A 26,376-nucleotide genomic window follows, 5' to 3' on the forward strand; every position below is an offset into this window, starting at 1 on the left:
CGGTACAGCCTGTGCAGTTCAGAGACTAATTTTGTCTTGTTAGCTGCCTTGAAACTTACTTCACTGAGGTGGCAATAAACAATCTCAGCTTCCAAAGCTCACCATTTAATTGATCCTGTCACAGCTTAAAATCGTTTCCTCATCACACATTTTTAGAAGTGGTATGCTTAAGCCTCTATCCCTGAGCATCACCTTCTCTGAAATGCCAGGTCCAATCAAACTTCCAACTAATTTTCAGTCCTACTGTGGTACTTGGTATCTTTGCAACCACAAAAGTTGAAATGTCTGTTTTAATGAATGAAAGCATGAGTGCAACAACCAAGTGCACACAACATGTCTAAGACAGCACACTCCACACCCTGCCCACCACCACGAAGAGGCCAAGGACCAGGTGAAGGCAAGTAATCAGCTACCTTTTTTGCTTTGACAGCAGAAAGATTAAGCCCTCGCTTGTGCTTGTTGGGAAGTTAGGTCATCCCCCTTTCAGTAATGTTTGGAAGGAAAATATCATTTACAGATAAGATCAAGACAACTTAACAGTAAGGACCACCCACAACAGCTCAGTCAACCAATCTTCTCATTCACCTTCTGTGGTTGAATGGTGATGGACTGCTTCTGTTTTATGATGGTAAAACATTTTGCAAAGCCACAGGGTAATAAATAATGGTCAGTATTTAGGCATTGCAAGACATCAGAAAAGTTGCAACCAAAAGTCAGGTAAACATACCTGTGAGGTAACATTTACTTTTTATTTTGGTCACTTTTGTCTAAAAAAACTTTGCCAAAATTTTTAGAGCTTCTTTGACCATCTTGGCCTTCCAACCAACCGCACTCTGACCTTCCACCCAAAGTTTGGTGTAACTCAGTTGACTGACGTACCCATTTTTTAATCCAGAGGGATTGCTTTTTCCAACTCAATAAATATGTGTAAGATCAGGATGCCAGAACCACTAAGGCAGTTCGCGGAGGAGATTTAGAAATGACAGTAGCACTGACTGAACTTCCCTGTTTCGGGAACATAACTGCCAGAACATTTTTGCCAAACCAAATCCATCCTGAGCTCTCCTCCAATTACAGCAATCAGATAGATCAATCAATTAAATTTGCATAAAAGTAAGTAGGGAAAAAATATAGTTCTAAAGAAAAAATACGTTTTGTGTTTTAGATGATACATGCATTACCTTAGAAGAGGTATTTCTATTCGCTCTTGCATATAGGAGTGAATGCCTCTTGAGATGGCATGTGCCACCTGTAGTTTGCATAACTACTTGTATAACAACTTAGGGCGCAATCCAAACTGTGCCCTATGCCAACCCAAGTCCCTTGGGTCAGCCTAGGAGGGTCGCAAACATGCCGTAAAGCAAGTTTGCGCCACCTCAAAGGGAAGCCAGGCCGGCGCTCCAAGAAGCTCCGGCCTGCAGATGCTGACATAAGCCTCCATGCTGGCTTCCCCTCAGTCACTTGGGTTGGCCCGCCTGCACTGACACAAGTGGAAAAGGTAGGCGTGGTGGGGGGCAAGAAGGAGGGTGTGAAGTGATCCTGGGCAGGGGGAGGGCAGGCAATGGGCAGCCTGGGGGGTGAGTGGGTGGGGAGCGGGAGGCGGGGCTGGGATCCGGCTGGATCCCAACCCCGTTCCCCGGGAAAACGAAGCACGCTCTCCTTGGAAATGTGCCACCTCCAGAGGTGGCACAAGTCCGAGGAGACCCACTGTGGCCAGCAGCCCTTACCCAGGGGTAAAGGGAAAAGTTTCCCCTTGCCTCTGGCTGAGCCACTTCTGGCCACAATCCTGCGCTGGATACAGCGCAAGCCTCCTGGCTTGCCTGTTCCAGCACAGGTTAGGATTGTGCCCTTAATTTTTTTAATCTGGGAAATTATTCCAAAGAATCTTTTTAGTTGATGAGAATGCTTTTAATTTATTCATCCAACTGACTAGAAGCCCTATTGGACCATAAAGATGGCAGAACAAGTGTTTTGTCAGCACTAACTGCCATATGGCAATTATAAGAGTGGTGTTGTGTACTGCTGGAGTGCTGGCAGGGTGGTGTGGAAGAAGGTGGAATGGGGTAAGCTGTGTCAGGAGGCAATGGGTGCAGGTTGAGTCCAGGAATGGGGTGGGTATGATGGTAGCCCAATCTAAATCCCCCTCTCCAGACCCGATCCCACAGTCAGCAATTTCACTGGCGCAGGCCCAAGTGGATATGGAGGCTTCCATGTGTGTGGATACTGTATATTTAACCCAAATAATTTAAAACAAGAAAATAGAGCAGCAATTTTGAGACTGGCAATTTCATTCACTTTAACAGCCCAATCCTAAGGTCCCCAGTGCCGCCAGGTGCAGTGGCGCCAAAATAGCTACCACTGCATCCAGTGGGCCAGGGAGGCTGCCGGAGGTCTCCTTGGGGGAAGGAAAGCCCCAGACCCTGCAATTGGGCTACTCATTTGTACCAGCTATTTTGCCAGCGCAGATGAGAAAAGTCCCGTGTAAGGCTTTGCAGCCTGATGTGGGGAATAAGATCCAGAGGAGGAGGCCTCTGCTGGTTCCTCCCTCTCCTGGGTCAGTCCTCCTGACAGTCCTGGGTCAGTCCTCCCTGGAATGCCTTCCCCCATGTCCAAAAGCTGCACCGCTGCCTGGCAGTGCTACTTACAGCCAGTGGCTCGGCATCCGCTTCCTCCTGGGTGATGCTCCCTCCTCTCTGGGTGCCGCAGATGTGCTTTATGGCACGTTTATGACACCCATAGCAGGTGAAACGTGTGTACTGCTGGCACTGGGGATAACAGGGCCCTAAATCAAAGCAGCTGAAATACTTTTAGTGTTTAAAAAACTTATCTGAAGCAAAACAAAAGATGCAAACAATAGTAGCCCAGCCCCTGCCAGCCAAGTAAATGCTCATTTATATTGACACAATCCTTTGTAGGAAAAACTGAGCACTTGCATTTAAATTTTATTCTCCGCATGAGTGTGGAGGAAACACATTGCCACACACACCCAAGAACCAAGAAATGATCTACAGCGACTTTTTTAAAAAAAAGATGGCACATTTATTGCTACATAAATGTTATATACATTGTGTTTTCTGTTACATTGACAGAAAAAGTGTTGAACTTCTTGCTGCTGGTTGAAAAAGTTTATCCGTAACATCTTGAAATTTGACACAGGGTACAAATCTGCAATAAACCAACAATGGAAACTGGAGAACAAGATGAGAAGCAATTCATCTCGGACAAGTAGCTCTTACAATACTCCATAGGTACTACACAGTATGCTAGAACCCTACTATGCTCTTACAATGCTATTGTAAATTTCTGATATTAATGAAGAGGTTATGGTAAATAACCCTACATTTTTACTATCTAATATAGTAAAATAAAGTACGAAAATTTTTACTGAAAACCTTCTTTGATTTCAAAAATCTAGAAAGAGTAATATTTAGAATTCAAGAAACTTTCTTACAAGATTATTGTATAAAAGACTAGCTACAGTGAAAAATAAGCCAAATGTTTTCTTTTCTTTTTCTTTCTTTCTATTTTATGAAGGAAAGCTTCAGGGCATACTGCAAAGTCTAATATAGCCAAGAGACAACAAGCTTGGAAGGAAAAAGGCCAGGCAGTATGAGCACTTTCACACCTCATCGTAAGCAGAAGTTCACTGAGCCAAAAAACACTGAAATGAACAAGGCCACAGAAGTGCGTCAGGTGTTATTGGAGAGCAGATGCAAAGACTAGTCAGCCATTTCACAAACCCACAATTTGTTAGGAACCATCTGAAACATGATCTCAAATTGATAAGCCTCTTGCAGCAACAGTTTTGTTCTTTCAAATGATGTGAAATTATTCAAATGAAGACTTTGTTCCTTTAGTGTACGCAAGCAGACTGCCACCAGTAAGAGGGAACACTGCATGGATAATTAAGGCAGCTGTGCCTTGGTTGTTCCTTCCCCTTCTTCATGCCCCCCCCCCATTTCTTGGTGTGTTAACAGTGGAAGACAGTTTTTAGTGGAAGTTCAAAGAGCTGGGATATCCCCAAGAGTAGGAGCAAAAAAGGAATACTTAGAAACACTTCAGTGTTTAGTGAAGCCACACTAAACTCCAACAAAGCTGATGCAGCTTATCTTCTAGGGGAAAGGTGGATGGCATGCAGTTGATGGAACCCCACCCTAACATACCCTCGACAGGCAAGCTAGATGAGGATAAGAAGTTGACCTAAGCTATATAGGACAGACTGGTAACTGATGGTCTTATGTTCAAGTGCTAAAATGAGCTCAGTCCACTGACTGCCATGGCAAATTCTGACTGTTCACTAGAAGTTACAGCAGGGATACAAGTCTCTATATTTTAATGCATTTTGTGCTTACATACAGCTAATGCTTTACATGTACTTACTGCTTAGAAAACAAAGCAATTGTAAGTTCTCCTGCCACTGAAGTGGCAATCCATATTATAAGCTTTATTAGGAACCCTAACAGCCTAAAGGGTTTGGTTCAGAAATTAACACACACTTGTGGGATGGAACACCACTTTTCAATTCAAAAAGTGTTGTTGCCTCAGGATAATTCCAGCTTGTGCTCTTCACTTGAACAGCTTGCTACACTGAGCTGTGTGGAAGGGCTGGCTGTGGCCATGAGCATTTAAACATAAAGAGACATCCCAAGGAAAGCATGAGTCAGATGGTCAAAGGAATGGGAAGAATGACAGAAGCCCTTGTCCCTTCCTTCTTTTAAGACACTCACAGGTATGCTGGGAATGCTAAGGATCAGCAAGCCTAGCTCTTGGAACATAAACAGCTTCTCTGAATGCAGGCATCAACTGAAATTCTATCAACTTTCAATGGGTCAACTTTTCCCTTCATATGTAGATCTTTACAGTTCCATTACAAATAAATAAAATTTGTAGTTACAATGCATTTGTCAATTTGTTTAGGCACAAGGCAACTTCCACAGCAAGTGGAGAGATCAAAGAGTCTCTGATTGTGCTGGAGCGGCATGCTGCTTGCAACAGAAAGATGAGGATGACTGAGGAGGAGGATGTGCAGAATATTTCTGGGGCTGAAATTCTGTTGAAAGGAGATGTTAGCATCGTCCCATTGGACAAAGGTGTTGACCAGTAGCTTTGATCACGTGATTGTGTTTGGGTTTCTTGCTTCTCCTGTCAGATGTGTCTTCATTTTATGCTATTTTTAGTCTGTGTCCTTGTGAAGAAAAGGTCACCTCTCAGGTTTCCTCCCCATGATTCCAAAATTCTGATGTGAAAATTAAAGAAAAAATGATGTTAGCAACACAACAATGGCATCTCAATAACATTCTGTAATACGTTTACACTGTCCACCAATGAAGGATGGTTGATCTAGCCCAAGCATCCCCCACATCACTGACCAGATCATGCTGTAGTAGTTTATCCCAAAGAGTGGTACATCAGCCTCAACATCCTTCTAACCTGCCAAACCAACCTCTAGTCAAACAGTGCTATCTTCTGTTGCATGCAACACAAACCACATGTTGACCATGAACTGCTTCAGTGTTTAGCAAGGAACACACACAACTCAGAGCTAAACTACATTTGACTTTAAACTTATCATCTGGCCCTGCCCATTTCTGCCCTATCGCATAAACAGCTATAGAAGCCCAGATCCAGACTGGGACTGTGAATGAGACAAAGGGTTAAATCCCATTTTCTACCCATGCCACACTCCCAATCCAGATTAGAGATCCCTGCAGTTGTTATTTACAGGGAAAATCCCAAACATGCAGAGTCAAATAACATATTTAAAGCAATGCTTAGTTTGGCCTCAAGGGAGGACCTATCAGTGCCTTGCCATGATTAGTCTGTGTACATTTGCAGGGCCTACTGATTTATTTGCAGAGTTTACAGCCAACCTCTAAAAGAGGTTGGCTGTAAACTAGAAGGACTACACACTGTTAACCACATCACATACCCCTCGTTTATACAGCAGGGTCAATTTCCATGCCAAAGCACCTGTACCGAAGCTACGTTTTAGTCAGTTAGGTAGGTAGGTTAGTTGGTTAAAAAGATTTCTACCCTGCCTTTCCTCCGCTAAAAGCAGATGTCCAAGGAGGCTTTCAATTTATAGATTTAAAAATGAATAAATAAAAATAAAAATACAATAAACAATAGAGTAAAAAAAAGAAAATATAATACAAAAATAGAAAAAGGAAATACAATGAGGGGAACACCAATTGGAGGAGGGCAAAAATAATCAAGGAACTGCTATAGAGGCACAGGAGGCAGACACCCAAAAGCAAAACGAAACAAAAATGTTTTAAGCCCTTGCCAAAATGCCACGAGGGAGGGGGTAGATCTTAAGTCCCCCGGTAGGGAGTTCCATAAATGTGACGCCACTGCCGAGAAGGCTTGCCCCCGTGCCGCCATCCCCCTAACTTGGAAGAAAGCCTCCTCAGATGACCTAAGAGGGTGGGCCAGAATATATGGGAAAACGATCCCTCAGTTAACCTGGCCCCAAATTGTGAAGAGCTTTAAAGGTCAAAACAAGCACCTTGAATTGAGGCCAGAAACGAATGGGCAGCCAATGCAGTTGCCAAAGCATTTTGCCCTATTTCCATTCTCATTCTCTGCCTTTAAAGTGACAGCTTCCATGTCACTCCCAAAACTACTGTTTTCCCTGCTCACGCTTCATGTATACAATAACACAAAACCCAGAGAGAGAACTGGTTATAAAGATCAAGAAGCCAGCAAATGGGTTTATTTATTCCTAGTTGCCTTTTGTGCTTGGAGGCCAAGTGGATCAAAAGTACCAGTGGGGAAAAGCAACTGCCAAGAGCAGAGTAACCAAGGCAAACGGTTAGTTTACACAGAACTCTCCAATTGTTTTTTTGTGGATTCCCCCCCCCACCCTTTTCCTTTCCTCTGGAAGTGGGACAACTGTCTTAGGCAAACAACATTTGGTGGCTTCTATAACAACTTCCTTAGGTTATAGGTAATCAGATGCCTCCTAACATCAACTTAGCTCAAGACCAGTTCACAACAGATTTTTAAAAGTTGATATATTTTAGACCAGTGTTTCTCAACTGTGGGTCGGGACCCACTAGGTGGGTCATGAGCCAATTTCAGGTGGGTCCCCATTCATTTCAATATTTTATTTTTAATATATTAGACTTAATACCACACTAGTATGTGACTGCATTTGGGGAAACGTTACAGATCTTTACTTTCAACAGGCTACTATATATATGCTTTTAACAATGAAAGTCAATGGGGCTTACTCCTGGGTAGGATTGAGCAGAAGATTGCTAAAATTTTTCCTGCTTGATGATGTCACTTCCAGTCATGACATCAATTCTGGTGGGTCCTGACAGATTCTCATTCTAAAAAGTGGGTCCCGGTGCTAAAAGTGTGAGAACCACTGTTCCAGACGTTTTAGTTGATTACCACTATTCATTTCAAGAAAACAATGCTAAATATTGCAGGAGTCAATCTGTAATCGGAATTGTGGTATTGGGGGGGGGGAGGAGGAAAAAAAGATGCAGATGAAATGATGGCCATAGCTAAGGTTAAAACAAAATATGGATGGGCCAGTTTTTAATTTTTGCCTTGTTCCACCTAAGTTCAATCAGAGTATTCGTAAGTCCGTCTCCTCACACAAAAAAAGGAAATATGGCTGTTACCTGGCTGGTGTTCACATATGACCCATAGGGTTGGTAGTTTCACTAAGCCCAGAATGGTTTCCTGGATGTGGGGTTGGTGGCTCTGCCGATACGGCAGAAACTTTTTCTTCTTCTCTTCTCTTAAGGCAGGCTGCTTTGGGGTTTAAGTTCCTCTCTAGAAGCAATATTACACATAAACACGAATCACAATATTTATTAATACATGAAAATTGTATCAAGAATGGTGGTCAAAGTCTGAAGGATGAAAAAGAGAATCACAGCAACCTAGCTGAGTTTATCCAGCAGCGGTGTAGCTAAGCATCCTGGAGCCTAGGGCTGAGCTCAAAATGATGTCAGTTATGGGTGTGGTGTCACACCTGCATTTCTCAAGAATAGTAAAAAAATATGTTGCCTCCCTGCTCTCACCCCCAGGCCCAGAGCCCCCCCCCCCAAACTGAGGAGCAAGGGGCTGTCAGGGTGCAGAGACTGTGCTCACCATTGCCACCTTTCCAAATGGAAAAAGAAAACAGCTGGGCTTCAGAGAGAAAATGCCCTCTCCAAAGCACCCATTTCACCACTCTGTCTTCTTGAGTCCCTGGTGCACTTTCCTTGCCCTCACTTGGACTAGTTCATGCTGGGCTACAATTCAGATATAGTAGTCCAAAACCAAGCATCTCTGTGTTTTGCTGTGCATGCAGAGAGACTTTTCTATGCTAGGGAGCTTTTCTAAGGTAAGGTGTTCTATGCTTTTGTGCTCTGTTTTCTGTGCTCTCACCATGCTGCTCTAGCCCAGTACAACTCGCTGCTGGAGGTCTGAAAGCTAAGATAAGCAGTCACTGGGAGAGAAGGATGGGCAAAGGAGAGAGAAGAGAGGGGGAGAGTGAGCAGGTGGGAGGGACCAGGCCCCTGGAGAAGGGGCACCACCTCCTACAGCAGTCTCCTCTCCACAGAAGGGTGCATGCCAGCCACTACCACCTTGGTTGCAGCTGCCATGATGCACCCCTGACTTGCTGAGCACAGGGCAACTGACCCCCAGGTTCCCTGTTAGCGACACCATTGTTACCCAGTATGCCATACGGAACACTTTGTTCTTGTAAATGTTGTCTAAGATGGAGAACAGGTAAAGTAGCTTAAAAGTACTGAAGCAACACAGAGAAAGCAAAACCTCATTGGTCGGTTGAACCAATACAGCTGGAAAACAGTATGGCATGTATTATAGCATCTTTTCCAGCTTCAACAGAGCTAGTGCAAGAAGCACCACAGGCTGCGTGGACTGCTGCTGTCATTGTGCAAAGTCCAAAGTACTCATAGCCATCTGCTCTCCTATCATTTGGTGAATACAAGGACCACAATTCATGAATTTCACTCAGGCAAGCCTCCATGAAATGAGCCTGAATAGCCCAAGAGCTGATTTACACCAGAAATAAGACAGAGTATGTCTCCTCATTGTCTACTCTTTCTTCATGACACAGCTCCAGGGCAGCTCACAACATTGTAAAAACACTAAGACAATAAAAGCAATCAGTTAACAATCAAAACTGCTTAACATTGCAAAGAGAAGCAGTCAAATAATAAACAGCCCAAAAGTCTGGCAGAACAAGAAGTTTATAATCTTCTAAAGTTGGGAACAGTGGGAGCTTCCATCATCTTTCATAATAGCAAACTCCATGTTGTGGGGGGCACTGCAGAGAAAGCCCCTACATGCATGTAAGCCTGTCATACTTTCCTAGACAAATCTATCCCCTGCCACCATTGCTGATGCAGGTGTACACTGCATCCAACAGTGGTGAGGGGCAATCTAAGGACAAATGGGATGCAAGTAAAAAATTATTTTTACTTACCTCTGCATAAGTCCTTGGCTACCCATGAGTCTCCTCTGACATATGTAACTTATTTTGGTGGTATATGACCAAGGAGAGAAGAGAGGTGAGGTGGGACAAGGAGATTTAAAACAGAGGGGATAAGATCCAGCATGTGCCATTGCTGCTGGATCTATCCCCTTCCACCTTCTCCCCACACAGTTATGTCCCCAGTATTCACCATTGCTAGGCGCCTCCACACAGGCTGCTGCTGTGCGACAGGCACCCTTGAATGACCAGGTTCACATTTTTGGAGTACTCCCGGTCCCTAGCTTTGCTAACTTGCATATCCAGGCTGCGGCATAGAGTTCTTTTGCCCAACTGATAAACTCATTGCACCTGTTTTGTCTGAAGGTGGCCTGAATATAGTTGTCTACACTTTAATGACCTTTCAATTTGATTACTGCAATGTACTCCAAGCTGTACTTCCCTTTCAACAAACCCAGTATAGTTGTGGCTCACGTTTTGGAAATATTCAAGCTTGACTAGGTCTGCTCTCAATAGCTCATGCAATGTCCTTGCCCCCACAAAAGATTTGCTCTTAGTTTGAAAAATATTGACATTGGGTATTCCTGTTCATATTTACTGTTAGTTCTGTCACTTGTAGTACAAAATGCTCCCATCTCCACTTACTTGCCACATACTCATGGGAGAGGAGAATAAAAATGAGGTCCAAGTGGCTGGCATAAGCAACAGAACAGATGAGATGTCACTCAGTGATTTAGAACACTGAGCAAATATTAATGTTGACAGTCTCCACATCTCGAAGACATTTATATGTACACTCTGGAAATGCATCAGATGAGAAAGAATACATAGCACAGCTGTGTCTAGCCAGCCCGCAGGGAAAAATAAAAAGGGAGAGAGAGAGAACACATCCTCTTTGGTGGGCAATGGGCAACTGTGATGTCTGTTTCATCATTTCTTTGACACAGATATAAAAGGAGCTTGCACACCAGAGGTCAACGATCACCCCAGCTCCATAGGAGAACATGATTATAATGAACTGGGCTTATTTTTCAACCTGACCTCTAGAGAGAGCTCCTCAAGGATGACATGGACAGGATATGGATTTGTTGGGAAGGATTAACTCTGCTTGCAAAAGCAGCTGGTGCCCCACCAAAGACAGGCAAACCCCCAACAAGGGTTATGATAAATGGATTTGACAGAATGCAATTTAAATATAAAAAAAAATTGCCTACAGTTGGGATCCAAATGGTCCCATGGCTTCGGCTGCATACAGAACTCAGTATTAACATTCCTGACATAGAAGACAGTGGGACAGCTTTTGCTTAATAGCTCCAGGCATGCATTAGAACCAACACCTATTTGGCTAAGATGAATGCACCTCCATTTCCCCTCCCCCCCAATGAGCATGCTCTATAGGTTATTTTACAAAACACCAATCTAGAAAGCAGAAAGCAACATGAACTAAGCCAAATTCAGTAATATTTTCATAATTGCTTGGAGGCACTTACTGCAGTTCTATCACTGAAGCTAAGCAGGTATGGTCCTAAGCACTCTCTGGATAAAACCAACCTGGAAATTATTATTCAGTGAATGCCTGAGGAAACCCATGTACCTTACACAGAAGAGTGGGTTACACAAGCAACGAATACACACATATAAACCAGGATTTTACTGCTTATGACTACAAATTAAAATACCTGAACAATGCTACAAAATTACACACAGAAAGTTTCTCAAAGTGACACTTAATTTTATTATATATAATAGTTGGAAACTATTAACAATTATTATTGACACCATTACACATAATCCAAAGGAGAACGAATGCTATTCTGTGTACGTACAAAATAGAACTAAGGTCATGCAGGGCACCAATCTTCCCTTGCTTAAAGTTACTATGGCAAACAGCCCCACTGAAAATCCAGATGCCTATAATGCACAATATGCTATCATTCTTTGCCTCTGTCACACAGAATTAATAACCTAGAAAAGCAACCTTGGCTTCTTTTTAAAAACAACAAAAAAGTGAATACTGCAAAGTTTTAATTTTAATCTTGTTGGCAAAAAAATAATTCTTATGAAAAATGGGAAAAACAGTCCAGTCAAAGCCAAATCCATTTGAGGAGGAAAGTGTTAAATAAAAGGTTGACTATTCAAGGAAAATGATGGAACTCAAATGTTCCATCAAATGCTGAGATGGAACTCAAACTCAAAAAACTTTGGCTATTTCCTGTTAAACACACTACTCCAACTTCAACTGGACAAGAGCTATTAACAACTACAGGTTGAGCCTAAATATTTGCTAGGGTTCCATTCCAAGCACTCACATGGATGGCAAAAAAAAACGCACTACAGTAAATCAATTTAAAAAACAAAGTTTCTTTGGTGATTTAAAAACAGCCTTGCTGACCTTTGTGATGTAAGATAAGTCATTAAGAAGACAATCCATCAATCAATAGTCCTCCAAGCACTTACAAAAGGCGCTTCACTCAGCCCCTCCCTTCACCAATGCAAAGTGATCACCTTTCTTTCACCTGCTCAGGGGTCGCCTGGAGAAAGAAGGACTGATGGATTGTCACCCAGCTGCCCCTCCCTCTCATTAAGGAGGCTATTGTTAAAGGACTGTTCAGTTTTTTAAACTGATTTTAAAGGGATGCATTTTTCCCCTTCTCCAGGAATCAGCACATTCCTTCTCATTTGCAGGGGCCATTTGTGTTGAGTCAAATCCATGTATAAAAAATCTGTGTATAAATAGGCTGGACCTGTAGTGATTTCAGGGTGAGTATCTACTGCACCAAATCACCTCTGCTCCATCTCTTGTAGCAACATGCTATTCAGCTATTCATACCAACTGGTATTCTGTCACTCATTCTTGCCTTTGAGGATTCACTGTTCTACCTCTTCAGCCCCATTCTTCAAATGAAAATTCAACACACTTTAGTTTAAGGAAGAGATCCCTAAAGTGTGAGGTAAGGTTCTCTCCCAGTTGCAGGAAACTCCCTAGGGAGTTGTGGAACAGCTACCATTCGGCAGCAAGGATGTGAAACTACAAAGGACGGTAGGAGGCTCAACTTGATGGTACTGGGCTGAGTGTGTGGTTTTTGTACACTAATAAAAGTCCGCCCAACCACATCTACTTAACATCTTTTGTAGCATTGTGTCTGGCCAGAAAAACCAAAAGTAACTGGTGATGATGTCATTGCCAGCCATCTCTACTTGCGTTTGTAGGTGCATCATGAGACGCTGAAAACTGGGAAACACTGGTTTAAGGAACCAGTTTAAATGGATTAAGAGGGTAACACAAACCCCTGAAAACAATGCACTCACCTCGAACTTGCTGCTCAAGACTGAGAATGACTGCCACAGCTTGGTGGAGAATAAGGAGCTTGGTTTGAGGCTTTTCACTCTTCAGGTGCAGCTGACACATTCGACCCAGCTCTTTGAAGGCTTCATTAATATCACGAACCCTCAAGCGCTCACGAGCGTTGTTGGCCATTCTCCTCTCCCTCTCCCTCTCCAGTTTCTGTTCAGGATTTAAATCCTCATCTTCATTAGTACTGCTGTTGAAACACAAAAAAGTAGGAGTTTGGAGAAGGACAAACAACTTGTCCACATCCCCTCATAAACCTTTCTGCTGAAGCTTATACAGGCTGAGTCTCATTATTCACAAGGGTTCTGTTCCCAGAGTTCACTTGGATGACAAAAAAACACACTAAACCAAATCCATTTAAAAAACAAAGTCCCTTGCTAACCTTTTGAAATGCACACAGAGGCCATCAGTCTCTCTCCAGGTGCTTAGGCTTCACTAGGAGGCAGCAATCCCTCCCTTCACCAGGAGCCACAGTAAGGGGGAAAGAATGGAGGTGATAATCACTGCCATTTAGCCTTCATTCATGTGCTCAGGGGGAAGGGAGGAATTTGCCTTGTGCCTGGAGAGAGAATGATTGATGGATTGTCAGCTGGCTGCCCTCTCTCACATTAATGAGGCTATTGTTAAAGGACTGTTTTCCTTTAATTTAAAGGGTACTTCTCATCACATTGAGATAGAAAAATCTGTGGATAATTAGGTTATACCTATAATCACTTGCATGACTGTCTCTCTACAACAGTAAAAAGCAGTTTTGTAAACTGTGATTTTAAAGGGATGCATTTTTCCCTTCTCCAGGGATCAGCACATTCCTTCGCAATTGCAGTGGCGATTCGGGTTGAGTCATATTCGTGTATAAAAAAATCCATGTACTACAAGGTAGGACCTGTATTAATCTTTCTCAAGTGTGTTACATACATGGAGATATTTTATGCAATCCCAGAGAATGGGTAGCAATTTCTCTCTCAGAAACCTCATGAGGCTTTATCCACATGTGCAAGTTTTGGCCACTTTGTTTCTTATATAAGTAGAGTCTATTTACAAAAACAGCATAGTTGTTCAGAAGGCTCATGCATTTCAGTCATGGCAACTTCTTTGATTGGAAAAGTGTGTTTTAGCAGATTCTTGATCAAAACTTGTAACCAAAGCTGAAGCTCTGCAAACTCTTGACTCAAACTTTACAAAAGCACATCTTGTATTCAGAATATTTCTAAAAAATAACATGCAACACAGCCATAGGTAACAGAACCCATATTACTGCAGTTATTTTTGCCACTGTAGCTTACTTAAATTTCTCTACGCTTTGTTAGTAAATCATACAGCATCAGCACTCAGAATTGTACATATAGCAACAGTATGGCAGCCCAAACTTTTTATGAAGATCAAGACCACAATGCTTCATTTGAATAGACAAATGTTATATGTGACACTGCTACAGTCTAAACTAGGGATCTCCAAACCCCAGCCCAGGGGCCAGATGTGTCCCGTGGCGAGCCTCTATCCGGGCTGCGGCCAACCTCTCATCCCCTGAGAGCCACTAGCCCAGTTGACCAAACACAACCAGAGTTGTGCTTGTGGGGTGGGGGAATGGCGGTCCGTTTAAGTTAATGCTTTATTTCTTGGGCTGTGTTTGTGCTTGGAGAAGTCCTGGACATTTGAGCCCATTCATTCATCTAAGTTCCATCTCTAATGTATTTATTTAAATTTTATATTTATTTTTTTTCCAGCCCCTGACACTGTGCCGGATATTTGATGTGGGCCTTCAGCTGAACAGTTTAGAGACCCCTGGTCTAAACACATCAATCCAGATGACACTTTTCAAATCAGGCTGTGGCAACCTTCCAGAAGTGTATACAGTTCAAATGAAATATTGAAGGTGTGAATACAAAGATGAAATAGAACATATTTAAGACTAGTATTTCATTAAGAGGTGGCAACACATGCTCTTATCCAAACCATGAGCTAGAAGAAGCTTTTCAATTTTTATTCTGAAGGGTCCTCCATCCTTTATGGGCCTCATTCTAAGGGGGGAAAGAAGTAACATCTGAAGCATGTTACCTTCCTTGTGATGACAACAGGCTTAGTCGCCCTCACTGGGCAACAGGTTTGAGAATATGCATTAACTACTTAAAACTCATCAAGACAATTAACTCCTTTCCAAAAGTACAATTTACTTTTATTAGTACAGGCTTAACAACCTTCCACTTAACACACCACATATATGATGGTGGTCAAAGCACAACAAAGAGGCTCTTAATGAAGCAGACAGGACTTCCATAGCCTGCAGCAGAGTGTCTGTTTACACGACAAAGAGGCCCTTAATGCAAAGAAGAGTCTATCTCTAGCAGCCTGTACAGCCAGCTAGTTTCTGGCAGAGAGTGTTTATTTACACAACAAAGGCACTAGATTGGACTGAATATTCACTTAACAACCTAATAGCATAACAATGGGGATTGGAGAATGTATCCCTGTCATAAAGTGGTGCACACCTGTATACTGAATTATTTAATGCAATAACTGCATTAAAATCCTAACAAACAATTTGGGATGGCACATCAGAATCTAGTTTATCACTCCAGATTTATTCTCACCACTGGCAGAAAAAATGAACAAAAGAGCCTGAGTAGCTATGAAGGAGGTTGCTATACCTTGTTCTTCCTCTTGAGGAGATCTTGATATCCTTTTGGGAAGACTCATCATCTGACTTCATGTCATCAGATGAAGCAGCTTCATGTGCATTTTCATCTTTTTCCTTGTGCTCCGACTTGATTTCAGCTGAACCTAATGCTACTGACTGGCTTGACAACCCAGTTGATAGTGCTGCAAACAAACCAATACAGGGTAAATTGGCAGATAATAAGACAACTATAACTGTTTAACCTTGCAAAGAGGAGCAGCAAAAAATTGCAGCCTAGTTGTTAATATACAGAAAAAGATCAAAGGAGCAACACAAAGAGTAAGACCAAGGCTTTGAAGAGACTAGGTGTAGTATAGTCAGCACACATCTTACATAAGGGTTATATTCTGAGGTCAGTGTGTAAGGGGCAAATTGTGGTCAGTTTAAACTACTTCAAATGTGAAAGATACAGTATATACTGTCTTTTTACAAACTAAGAGGCACATGGGAACTGAGGGTACAGCAGCTTCATTCTCTATCTTATGCTCACTCCAGGGTATGTATAGCAGAATGGTGGGTGGAATCATTTCCATTATTTATACTGTTGTTTCTCTTTTAGTGTTTGACGAGCACATATACTTGAGCTTGCGCAAGTAAAGTGCCTTTAAGATATGGGCTGGTTGTACTAGACTTCCTTTGCTTTACGTTCAACCTAATTCTGCAACATGTTAAAATCTGTGAGTCTTTAATGCAAAGTATGAGGAACATGGTACTTTCAGCATCTAATTGTAGCTAATTATTCATGAAAAGTGTGCATGTTCTTTGGTGAAATTTAAAACAAAATGATGAAACATTCTGCTTCTTTGCTTGAATGAAGTCCAAGACTGATGCCTATTTGCCATAAACACCATTTAAGTGTTTTCTTGATAAAAATGACAAGTGCAGTATCAGTTTAATAAGAGGGGAGGGAGGAGAAGACACAGATCATGCAAGCACTCCCATGGCTAGCTCACAACAATGCCTTAAATCAGTGGTTCTCAAACTTTTTAGTACCGGGACCCACTTTTTAGAATGATAGTCTGCTGTGACCCACTGGAAGTGATGTCATTAACCTGGAAGTGATGTCATGGCCTGAAGTGACACCATCAAGCAGGAAAATTTTTAACACCGCCATATGACAAAATCAAATCAAACAATTAAATAAATTAAAAGTTTACAATAAGTTTAAAAATTCCTTTAAAATAAAGAAAAACCCTCCCAAGTAATTGCTGATCTGTTAAAAAAAATTATTGAAACATCCCAAAGGCTGTAATTCTATCCATACTTACTTGGGAGTAAGCCCCATTGGCTATCAGTCTAACATATAAAAAATAAAATACACATTGAAATGGAGACCCACCTGAAATTGGGTCATGACCCACCTAGTCCCAACCCACAGTTTGAAAAACACTACTCCTTGATTACAGGGCTCATCAGAATATGAAGTGAGAAAGAGCCTCTGGGAAAGGCAAAAAGATAATCACTTCCTGGAGAAAGCAGATCCACTCACTGTCACACATATTTTGCTCACATTCAGGTAAGACTGTTGCAACACTCTCTACATGGAATTGCCTTTGAAATGTGTTTGGAAACTGTAACTGGTACAGGGTGCTGCTACAGAGTGCTGCCCACTGTTTGGAAGATGCAGCTCCACTGCTGTTTGATCTGCTTTGGCTTCTGGTACATTTCAAAGCCCAATTCAAAGTATTGATGATTGCCTTTAAAACCCTTGATTCCAGGTATAAAAGATTACCAACTCCCACATGCCCATTTTTAAAGAACTTTAGATATGGGTTCTGCTGTGTTCCACTCTCTGAAGTATAGTTGGCTGGCACATGGGACAGAGACTTTAGGTTGCAGCACCCAGTCTCTGGAACAGTATGACTTCTTGGGAAAACCACTGGGTTACCCAGATTAACCTTTAGAAAACTGTTAAGACCATACCAATGACAGGTCCCTAGTGTTAGTTACATTATTCCGCCACCCCCAAATTATTCTTGGCTCTGTGACTGGTTATTTTTTTTTCCTTTGCTGTTGCATTGCTCTATTTTTGACATTACTTTGTTTTAAATCCAGTATATTTTTTTTTACTTATACTGTAAGCTGTTTTAGAAGTCTTTTTGGATGAAAAATGATTTATAATATTTAAAATAAAAACAGCAGTAGATGAAAAACCAAATTGCCAAAGGCGTTACAGATTCCAATTCCCGCACCTTGCCCCTCAGTCCAAGACTTTCTTCATGTCTAACTGGGCTATGATCTCACATGCTGCACGGTTTGTTTTTTTTAAATACCTCTTTCCATTAGTTGGTTTCCCCAAAAATCCTTCCCTTGGGAAATTTAAATGCATGCAGTACTGCCTCCACTGATCTACCTAGCTCAGCAGTTTCGTTTTAAGTGATCCCTTTGGGTATAACCTCTTCATGATGTCCCACTGGCTAGAGTTAGGACAGTAAAGCTCTTCTGCAACACACCCAATAATTGATCTTGCGCACTAACAGTTCAAAGACAAAGGAAAAAAATGTTCTTTGGGACAAATGATTCTGTATTTAGAAGGGGTGGAGGGGAGGGAGAATAGAGTCCTTTCGGTGGGGGCTTTCCTTAGAGTTCTTTCTGTAGGGGCTTAAGACCTTTTTATTTAGGAAGGCCTTTTAGGCTGAGACCAGGGGGCATGGCGTTTTAAAATGTATTTTAATTCAGGATCCAGGTTTTTTATTGTGTTTTATTGTTTTTAATGTCTTTCTATATATGTATATTTTATGTTTTATACGTTTTTAATTGTAAGCCACCTTGAGTGTCCTTCACTGGATTGAAACGCAGGGGTATAAATCTCTTAAATAATAAATAAATAAATACAAAAGTGAAGATGAAGGACCATATGAACGATAGCTTGCTGTGGGATTGAATGAATCTTCCTTAACAAGAGAATAACACCAAGACATACTGGTTTACTGCTTGTATTCTTCACATGCCATTCAATCAAGAAATGTTATGGTAAAAAGTTCAGAAATTTGTTAGCGAACACCACCTGATAAATACGGGACAAAGATAGCTGGGAAAAGTTCTCAGACACTGTTGTGGGAAATCATAACTGGCTGAGAAAATGACACGTGCAATCTCTCCTGAAAATAATTAGTTAAGTCATACCAAAGAGTGCCTTTTGCTTTTGTGCACACCCCAAAGGTTTGTGGATTAAAAGAGGGAGCTTATCCATTTCAAGTTGCAAAAACTTCAGATCTTTTGAGGTGGGAATCAAAAAAACTAGAGTTGCTTGAGAAAAAAAAAATCAGGGAATTGCCCCCTGTCCACAAACAAAGCAAGGGGGTCTTTACAAGGCAACACAGGTATGTGAGTGCATCTCTCCAAACTGAACCAGCCAAGCACTAATTATATCCCAGTATGAATGCTTTATCAAGGTCTAGATCCCAATTCATTTTGCCACTGCAAGTAACATCAAGGAAATGGAAATCTCAGATCCAGGACTAAGGGCCCAATCCTATTCAACTTTCCAGCACTGATGCAGCCATGCCAAAGGGATGTTCACTGCATCCTGCAGTGGAGAGGCAGTCACAGAGGCCTCCTCAAGGTAAGGGAACATTTATTCCTTTATCTCTGTTGCCAAATGACCAGGAAAATACATCACTATCCCCATTTGCAAATGCTTCAATAAATGCTGAGCTTTTGTTTTCCTCCTAAAGTTGTGTGCCTCAAAGTTTATATGCGCCTCACATATGAATAAAAGCTAATTTCACTTCAGGAACATCTCGGGGCTGCGTTGTAGCTGAATCAGTACTGGAAAGTTGAATAGGATTGGGGTGTAAGTGCTCAGATGACCCAAAACATGAAAAACTACTCCTGGAAGTAGCTGCTTGAATTTAATCATGTTTTTAGAAGTTTAGCACAGTCAAGCCAGCACATCAGGCACCACAGGCACTTGACTATAAGTCGATCTCACAGATAAGTGGAAGGCAGCTTTTGAGACAAAAATCATGGAATTTTCAGTGACCCTTGGATGTCGGTGGGGGGGGGGGGAGAGACATGACTTTCACTTGACTTTCACTTGATTTTCAAAGAATCTGTGAAATTCTTTGAAAATCACTTTCCAGGAATTGTTCTAAGGCAGCAGCAAAGAGTAAAAAAGAAACCATTTTACATTCTTCTCCAAACAGGAAGGGAGATGAAGGTGCTTACAGGAGTTGTAGGCTTTGTGAGGAGCACAGTGCCACGTTTCTATAGCAGCAGCCCTCATACAGACTACAATTTCCATAAGTGCCTTCTCTTTCTTTTTGGAGAAGAAGCTAAAATGGCTACCTTTTTTTTTGTTTGCTTTCTGTTGCTGCCTCAGAACAATTACTGGTAAGTAAAATTACTAGTTTTTCCCGCCCATCCTCCTGCGTCCTGCTTCTCAGCCTGGTTCCCCCCCTCCAACAAGCAGCTGCTCTTAGAAGCTTTATTTACCTTATTGATCCATGCACAAGTTGACCCATGTTTTCAGGGTCAAATTTGAGGCATGAATTTTTTTTGACGTATACACGAATATATATAGTAATTTAGAAGAAGCAAGTGCTAGAAGATATGCAATAATAATGATGGAGCTGTTGGAGATGAGAATGCATACTTCCTAGAATCACAGAACTAGAAAGAGGTCAATGGGCATCCAGCAACAGGATACCCCCATTTCCTAACTGTATCCACATGACCTATCAACCTCTTCCTCACATTGAAACGATTATGTTGTGAACCACAAAGTAAAAGCACACTAGCAAAACAGATGCTCAAGCCGAGATGTGCTGTATTATGCCACTTACACAATTAATTAAGGCAAGTTATGCTACACCAAAAATGACAAAACACATCTAGGGCCATTAATGGTGGCATGTAAAAACTGAGGGGCTGAGATCTTTGTAATCACATTCAGGTTCTTATGAAGAATATTCTGCAATTATTGATTTCATAAATATTTTTAAGATCACAACACATCTTTTCCAAAGCCATGACAATTCCATAAATGCAACTGGTCTCCTTGTTATGTTTATATAGATAAAAACCACAACCATCCTGTTTTTTTAAAAAAAATCTAGGTAGAATTCTACTTACCTCTAAAGCTTTCTTGTGTTTTATGGTTTAGGTCAGTACTCTGTGCAGACACTGCACTGGACAGGCCAGAATGATTATTACTGAGGCTGCTGTCTTCCCGATGAGTACCAGCCTAAGACAAAGAAAACACCACCACATATTTAATAAAGGGAAGCGGCCATCCCAGGGAATTTCATTCCAGGAATTCCAGAACCATTCCTCATATTTGCTAATATGTGGCACAGAACTTTTCTACAGTAACCACAAAATTAAACGGCAAACTTCTCTGCTTTCAACTAGACTTGCACAGGAGAACTTCCTTGTAGATTCTGACACAGACAAGTTACATTCTGTTACACAAGGCATCTATAATTAATTTAAGAAGATTCAGGAACATTAAAATTCAAAGTAAAAGCAAATGGTCAGGGAAGCAGCATTAGTCCTTGAATCGCTCCTTGGAGCATCCTTGAATCCCATCCATGTCCCATCCAAGGGACATGAAGGTATGTTTTCATTTCTCTCCAACCCCCACAGCTCTGCTTCTTTTATTTTAAAGCATTTCCACCCTATCATTCTTGCTAAGGCAAGGTAAGGCAACTTACAATACAAGCCAAAGACACCAAGTAAAACAAAAGCATGAACTAACAGCCCAATTCTAAAGTGATATTATGCCAGAGTAGGTCCCCTGAACTGGCTCATGATGTTGCAAATGTGCCATGAAGCATGGTTGCGCTGACTCCGTAAGCTGGCTGTGCTAGTCCAACGACGTGCACCAGCCTGCTATCACCAGCTCAAATTCATGAGCAGGTCAGAGCAGGCGAGTAATGCGATGGGAGGTGCAAAGGGTGGGAGAGGGTGGGATGAAGGTGTTCCGAAGGTGGTAAGGGGGCTTTTCTGGACAGGGGGAGGACTGGGCCCAGGAGGGGGTGGGGGCGGTGGGGGTAGTGCATGCCATATCCTAACCCCAGCTCCCAGGCCTGAAATAGCCAGTGCATATATGAGTAGCCCTGTAGGTCAGGTTGGGGTATGGGGATACATACATACATGGGCTATGGGGGAAAATACCCCCTTACACCGAGGTGACCTCCAGCCTGTGCTGCCTGTGTAGAATAAAGCATAGGCCATGCAGCCTGGTTGTGTCTGCTCACAGGTTAGGATTGCAGTCTAAAACCAAAACCCCCAACGGAAAGATCAAACTAAATATCTCCATGAAAAGTTGAATAAAAATGGCTAGTTTTTACAAGTCACTTGAACAAGTGTAGTGTTGGTGCCAGCTGGGTCTCGACAAAAGTGTGTGAGAAAGAGCACGTGCAAGTACATTCCACAAGGCCAGCATACCTCTATTCTTACAGCACCATATCAACATTACACTTTCTGATGCCATACTGGTAGGATAGCCAGGACAACACAAAATAAACTTCTTTGTTAGCACATCAAGGACTGTATCTCAATTCTAGCATCATTTCTGCTTCCCACACGTTTTAAAAATGTCATGGGAGTAGGAATGAACAGAATGCATCTCTAGTTCTAAATTATTTAGGACTGACCTCCAAGCCATTAACAGAAGCCTTTGAAATAATTCTGAAACATAACCCAAACAGTGCAATTAAAAGTACAATTAAAATCAAGGGCAGTGGGAAGGGAATCCCATGCAAGCTACTATTATAATCTAGAGATGAAGCTTTTTATTTGGATAAATAGCAACGAACAGCAGCTCAAAGATTAAGCTTTTAATTAAATAGGTTTATTGCCCACAGCCACACATGAGAACTCCTATTTTTCCAATAAATCCAATAGTAAACTGCTGAGCTTTGAATCCCTCTTGAGTAATTAATGCAGCTTCTGCCTTTAACTTCTTAGCGCAAAAGATGAATACTATTATGCAAGATCATTCTTTAATCTATACTGTTTCCTGTGAGTTTCAGTTCATTCTGATTTGTTGCATGAATTGTCTTCATGCAAAATTGCCCCAGGAATAATCAGAGATTGTATTGTATTGGCAACCTTCAGTCTCGAAAGACTATGGTATCGCGCTCTGAAAGGTGGTTCTGGCACAGCGTCTAGTGTGGCTGAAAAGGCCAATCCGGGAGTGACAATCCCTTCCACACCGGGAGCAAGTGCAGTCTGTCCCTGGTCTGTCTCTCTGGCTATGGGCCTTCCTTCTTTGCCTCTTAGCCTCAGACTGTTGGCAAAGTGTCTCTTCAAACTGGGAAAGGCCATGCTGCACAGCCTGCCTCCAAGCGGGCCGCTCAGAGGCCAGGGTTTCCCACTTGTTGAGGTCCATCCCTAAGGCCTTCAGATCCCTCTTGCAGATGTCCTTGTATCACAGCTGTGGTCTACCTGTAGGGTGCTTTCCTTGCACGAGTTCTCCATAGAGGAGATCCTTCGGGATCCGGCCATCATCCATTCTCACGACATGACCAAGCCAACGCAGGCGTCTCTGTTTCAGCAGTGAATACATGCTAGGGATTCCAGCACGTTCCAGGACTGTGTTGTTTGGAACTTTGTCCTGCCAGGTGATGCCGAGGATGCGTCGGAGGCAGCGCATGTGGAAAGCGCTCAGTTTCCTCTCCTGTTGTGAGCGAAGATTCCATGACTCGCTGCAGTACAGAAGTGTACTCAGGACGCAAGCTCTGTAGACCTGGATCTTGGTATGTTCCGTCAGCTTCTTGTTGGACCAGACTCTCTTTGTGAGTCTGGAAAACGTGGTAGCTGCTTTACCGATGCGCTTGTTTAGCTCAGTATCGAGAGAATGAGTGTCGGAGATCGTTGAGCCAAGGTACACAAAGTCATGGACAACCTCCAGTTCATGCTCAGAGATTGTAATGCAGGGAGGTGAGTCCACATCCTGAACCACGACCTGTGTTTTCTTCAGGCTGATTGTCAGTCCAAAATCTTGGCAGGCCTTGCTACAACGATTCATGAGCTGCTGGAGATCTTTGGCAGAGTGGGTAGTGACAGCTGCATCGTCGGCAAAGAGGAAGTCATGCAGACATTTCAGCTGGACTTTGGATTTTGCTCTCAGTCTGGAGAGGTTGAAGAGCTTTCCGTCTGATCTGGTCCAGAGATAGATGCCTTCTGTTGCAGTTCCAAAGGCCTGCTTCAGCAGGACAGCGAAGAAAATCCCAAACAAGGTTGGTGCAAGAACACAGCCCTGCTTCACTCCGCTTCAGATGTCAAAAGGGTCTGATGTGGAGCCATCGAAGACAACAGTGCCCTTCATGTCCTTGTGGAAAGATCTGATGATGCTGAGGAGCCTGGGTGGACATCCAATCTTGGGGAGAATCTTGAAGAGGCCGTCTCTGCTGACCAGGTCGAAAGCCTTTGTGAGATCTATGAAGGCTATAAAGAGTGGCTGTCGTTGTTCCCTGCATTTCTCCTGCAGTTGTCTAAGGGAGAATACCATATCAGTGGTGGACCTGTTGGCTTGGAATCCACACTGCGATTCTGGATAGACGCTCTCTGCAAGTACCTGGAGCCTCTTTAGTACAACTCGGGCAAACAGAGATAGGCTAATCAGAGATAGGCTAATGTTTTCAGGATTCTTTTTTCTGACAATATTTCTCCAGGTTTCTGTGAAGTTTGTCATCAATATTGTGACAATGTGACAGACAAAGCAGGAAGTACAAACCACTCCATATACAAAGGAAGAGTGAAACTCATTTGGCAGATGAAGTGAGGGTTGTTTAAAAATAGAACTGTTAAATTTTGCCCCAAAGGTCTCATATTTCTGTATTCTAGTTATGCTAAAATCCAAAGGGTGCTTTTATTCAAGCAGCTAACTACAAGATGTCTTTAGGGGCAAGTTAGCTTCAGAATGTACTAACAACATGATTCTTATAGCCATTTTAAAACGTAAGCTATCAGGTACTTGGCAATGTTCAAATCTAAGGCTAATCCAACAATGACAGACTGAAAGATCAGATCCGAGATTCAAAAACAATGGTCAAAATTTTTTGAAAAAGTGTTGTATTTGTGATCGATCCATTCCTTGGTCCAGGCTGGTATAGAGTGCTCTGGAAATCCCAACCTTTCCCCAGAATTTCCTAATTTGTATGAGGTTCTACTACACATGGATACCATTGCTCAAAGGTACAACACTTTCAACAAACTGCCTTTTGAAGCAATATTCATTCATCTTCAGAAGTACCATTTATATATTTTAACATGATATTCTTTTAAATTTATTCATACAGATCATTTCAAATTCTCAAGTTTCACCTTTCCCTCACATTAATACCTTGTTCCCATCTGTTTCAATATCAATTTTACATTTTCTATATCTACGCAGTTTTAGTATTCAAAATGTGGATTTTATAGTTTACATACTGAATAATAAAATATATTCAAAAATGTTTCAGCATAAGAATGTTAGCTGAAGCAGTGGTGTTGCTACAGGGGTGCAGACGGTGCGGGACATACCGGGTGATGCGCATAGGGGTGGTGACATCACTATTGGCCAAAATTTTTTAAATGTTGGTATTTTCAAATAATACCATCATGTTATATATCATTTGATGAGCATTTTCATGCAGAACGTAATGAAAGAAACTACACTGAAGTATCTCTATCCTATCAAAAGTTATATCCAAAAAAATCAGAAGGGTGTGGGGCAATGGAGCATTACCATGCCCACTGCCCAGGGCATTGCCCCACCCACTGCATGGGAGGAGATCCATCATGGGTATGATGTACTGGTCTCCCACATTGGGTGACGCAAACCCTAGTGACGATCCTGAGTTGAAGCTCCCTTCCAGAGTTTGTCAGAATAGTCTTTCCAATTGCATAAACAGGTGTTGAAAGGCTCTACTTCAATAAATTATCTGTTCAATGTAGATTTAATGATTTAAAAGCATACAGCTTGACAGCCATCTGATATTCCTGGAAGAGGACAATTTACACCCAACCCCAATTCAACACAGATCACCACAAGTCACAAAACTGATATTGCCTTTCCTGGGAAACACCATTACCTTTTGAGTTCTCAGATACTTTACACGGTTGATTTAGCTCCCTGTCTAAGAGTGTAATCCAGAGTGGACCAGCACAAGTTTCTTGTGCCTGCCCAGTATTGTTGCAAACATGCAGTAAGGCACATTCTTACTGAGTCATTTGGAGTCAGCTGGGCTGGTGCAAGGACGCACACTGGCCTGCAGAGGCTGCATCCAGTCTCTGTGCAGTCCGGAGAAATTAAGGTGGTGCCAGCCAAGGGCAGCTGCCTCAGGGGACTAGGGAGGGCATAACAAAGGTGTTTCAAGATGGCAGAGGGCAGGTGGTGGGCAGGCCAGAAGGCAGACCAGCTTGGAGTGGAAAGTGGTACTGGACTCTGACACTTAGGCCAGATCCCAAACCCTATCCCCAGCTGGGTTGACCCAACCCGGGCCGCTTAGATTTGTGTCAGCAAATGAGTAGCTCCATAGAGATGGCTGTGATGTGACAAGGGGTAAGGAGAGTTTATACCCCTTACTCTGACTTGCGCTGCAGCCAGCCCCAGCTCCCCACTGGATATAGGGCAGGCTAGTTGGCCTGACTGTTCCAGCACAAGTTAGGACTGGGCTGTAAAGCTATAGTTCTAAAGTCACCGACACCGAGGTCCCAATCCTATCCAACTTTCCAAAGCTGATGCAGCTGCAATGCAGTTCCAAGGTACAAATGTTCCGTTACCTTGAGAAGGCTTCTGTGTCTGCCCATCCACTGCAGGATGCAGTGCATATCCCATTGCCACAGTTGCATCAGAGCTGGAAAGTTGGATAGGATTGGGTCCTAATCTAGCAGGCTCCACTCCAGTCATAAGGTTTAGGATCAAGGTGACAAAAAGAACGTTTTAAAAGC

General features: G+C 42.4%; 1 protein-coding gene across 15 annotated transcripts in view; it reads right to left on the reverse strand.

The window, feature by feature from the left end:
• Window positions 1–3,035: 3,035 nt before the first annotated feature.
• TCF12 (transcription factor 12) overlaps window positions 3,036–26,376 on the reverse strand; it is a 227,631-nt gene continuing 204,290 nt past the window's right edge. For 11 of the 15 annotated variants that reach the window (XM_066634769.1, XM_066634761.1, XM_066634760.1 and 8 more), the window contains 5 exons: window positions 20,566–20,677; window positions 15,461–15,632; window positions 12,773–13,005; window positions 7,638–7,791; window positions 3,036–5,236 (listed from right to left, as the gene is read on the reverse strand). In XM_066634769.1, the coding sequence (XP_066490866.1) occupies window positions 7,649–7,791; window positions 12,773–13,005; window positions 15,461–15,632; window positions 20,566–20,677 (660 nt within the window). In that variant the 3' untranslated portion in view covers window positions 3,036–5,236; window positions 7,638–7,648. The remainder of the gene's footprint in view (window positions 5,237–7,637; window positions 7,792–12,772; window positions 13,006–15,460; window positions 15,633–20,565; window positions 20,678–26,376) is intronic. The other 4 variants (XM_066634768.1, XM_066634759.1, XM_066634771.1 and 1 more) reach the window with 1 other exon arrangement.

Source organism: Tiliqua scincoides, chromosome 8 (genome assembly GCF_035046505.1).
Source record: "Tiliqua scincoides isolate rTilSci1 chromosome 8, rTilSci1.hap2, whole genome shotgun sequence".
Taxonomy (NCBI): domain Eukaryota; kingdom Metazoa; phylum Chordata; class Lepidosauria; order Squamata; family Scincidae; genus Tiliqua; species Tiliqua scincoides.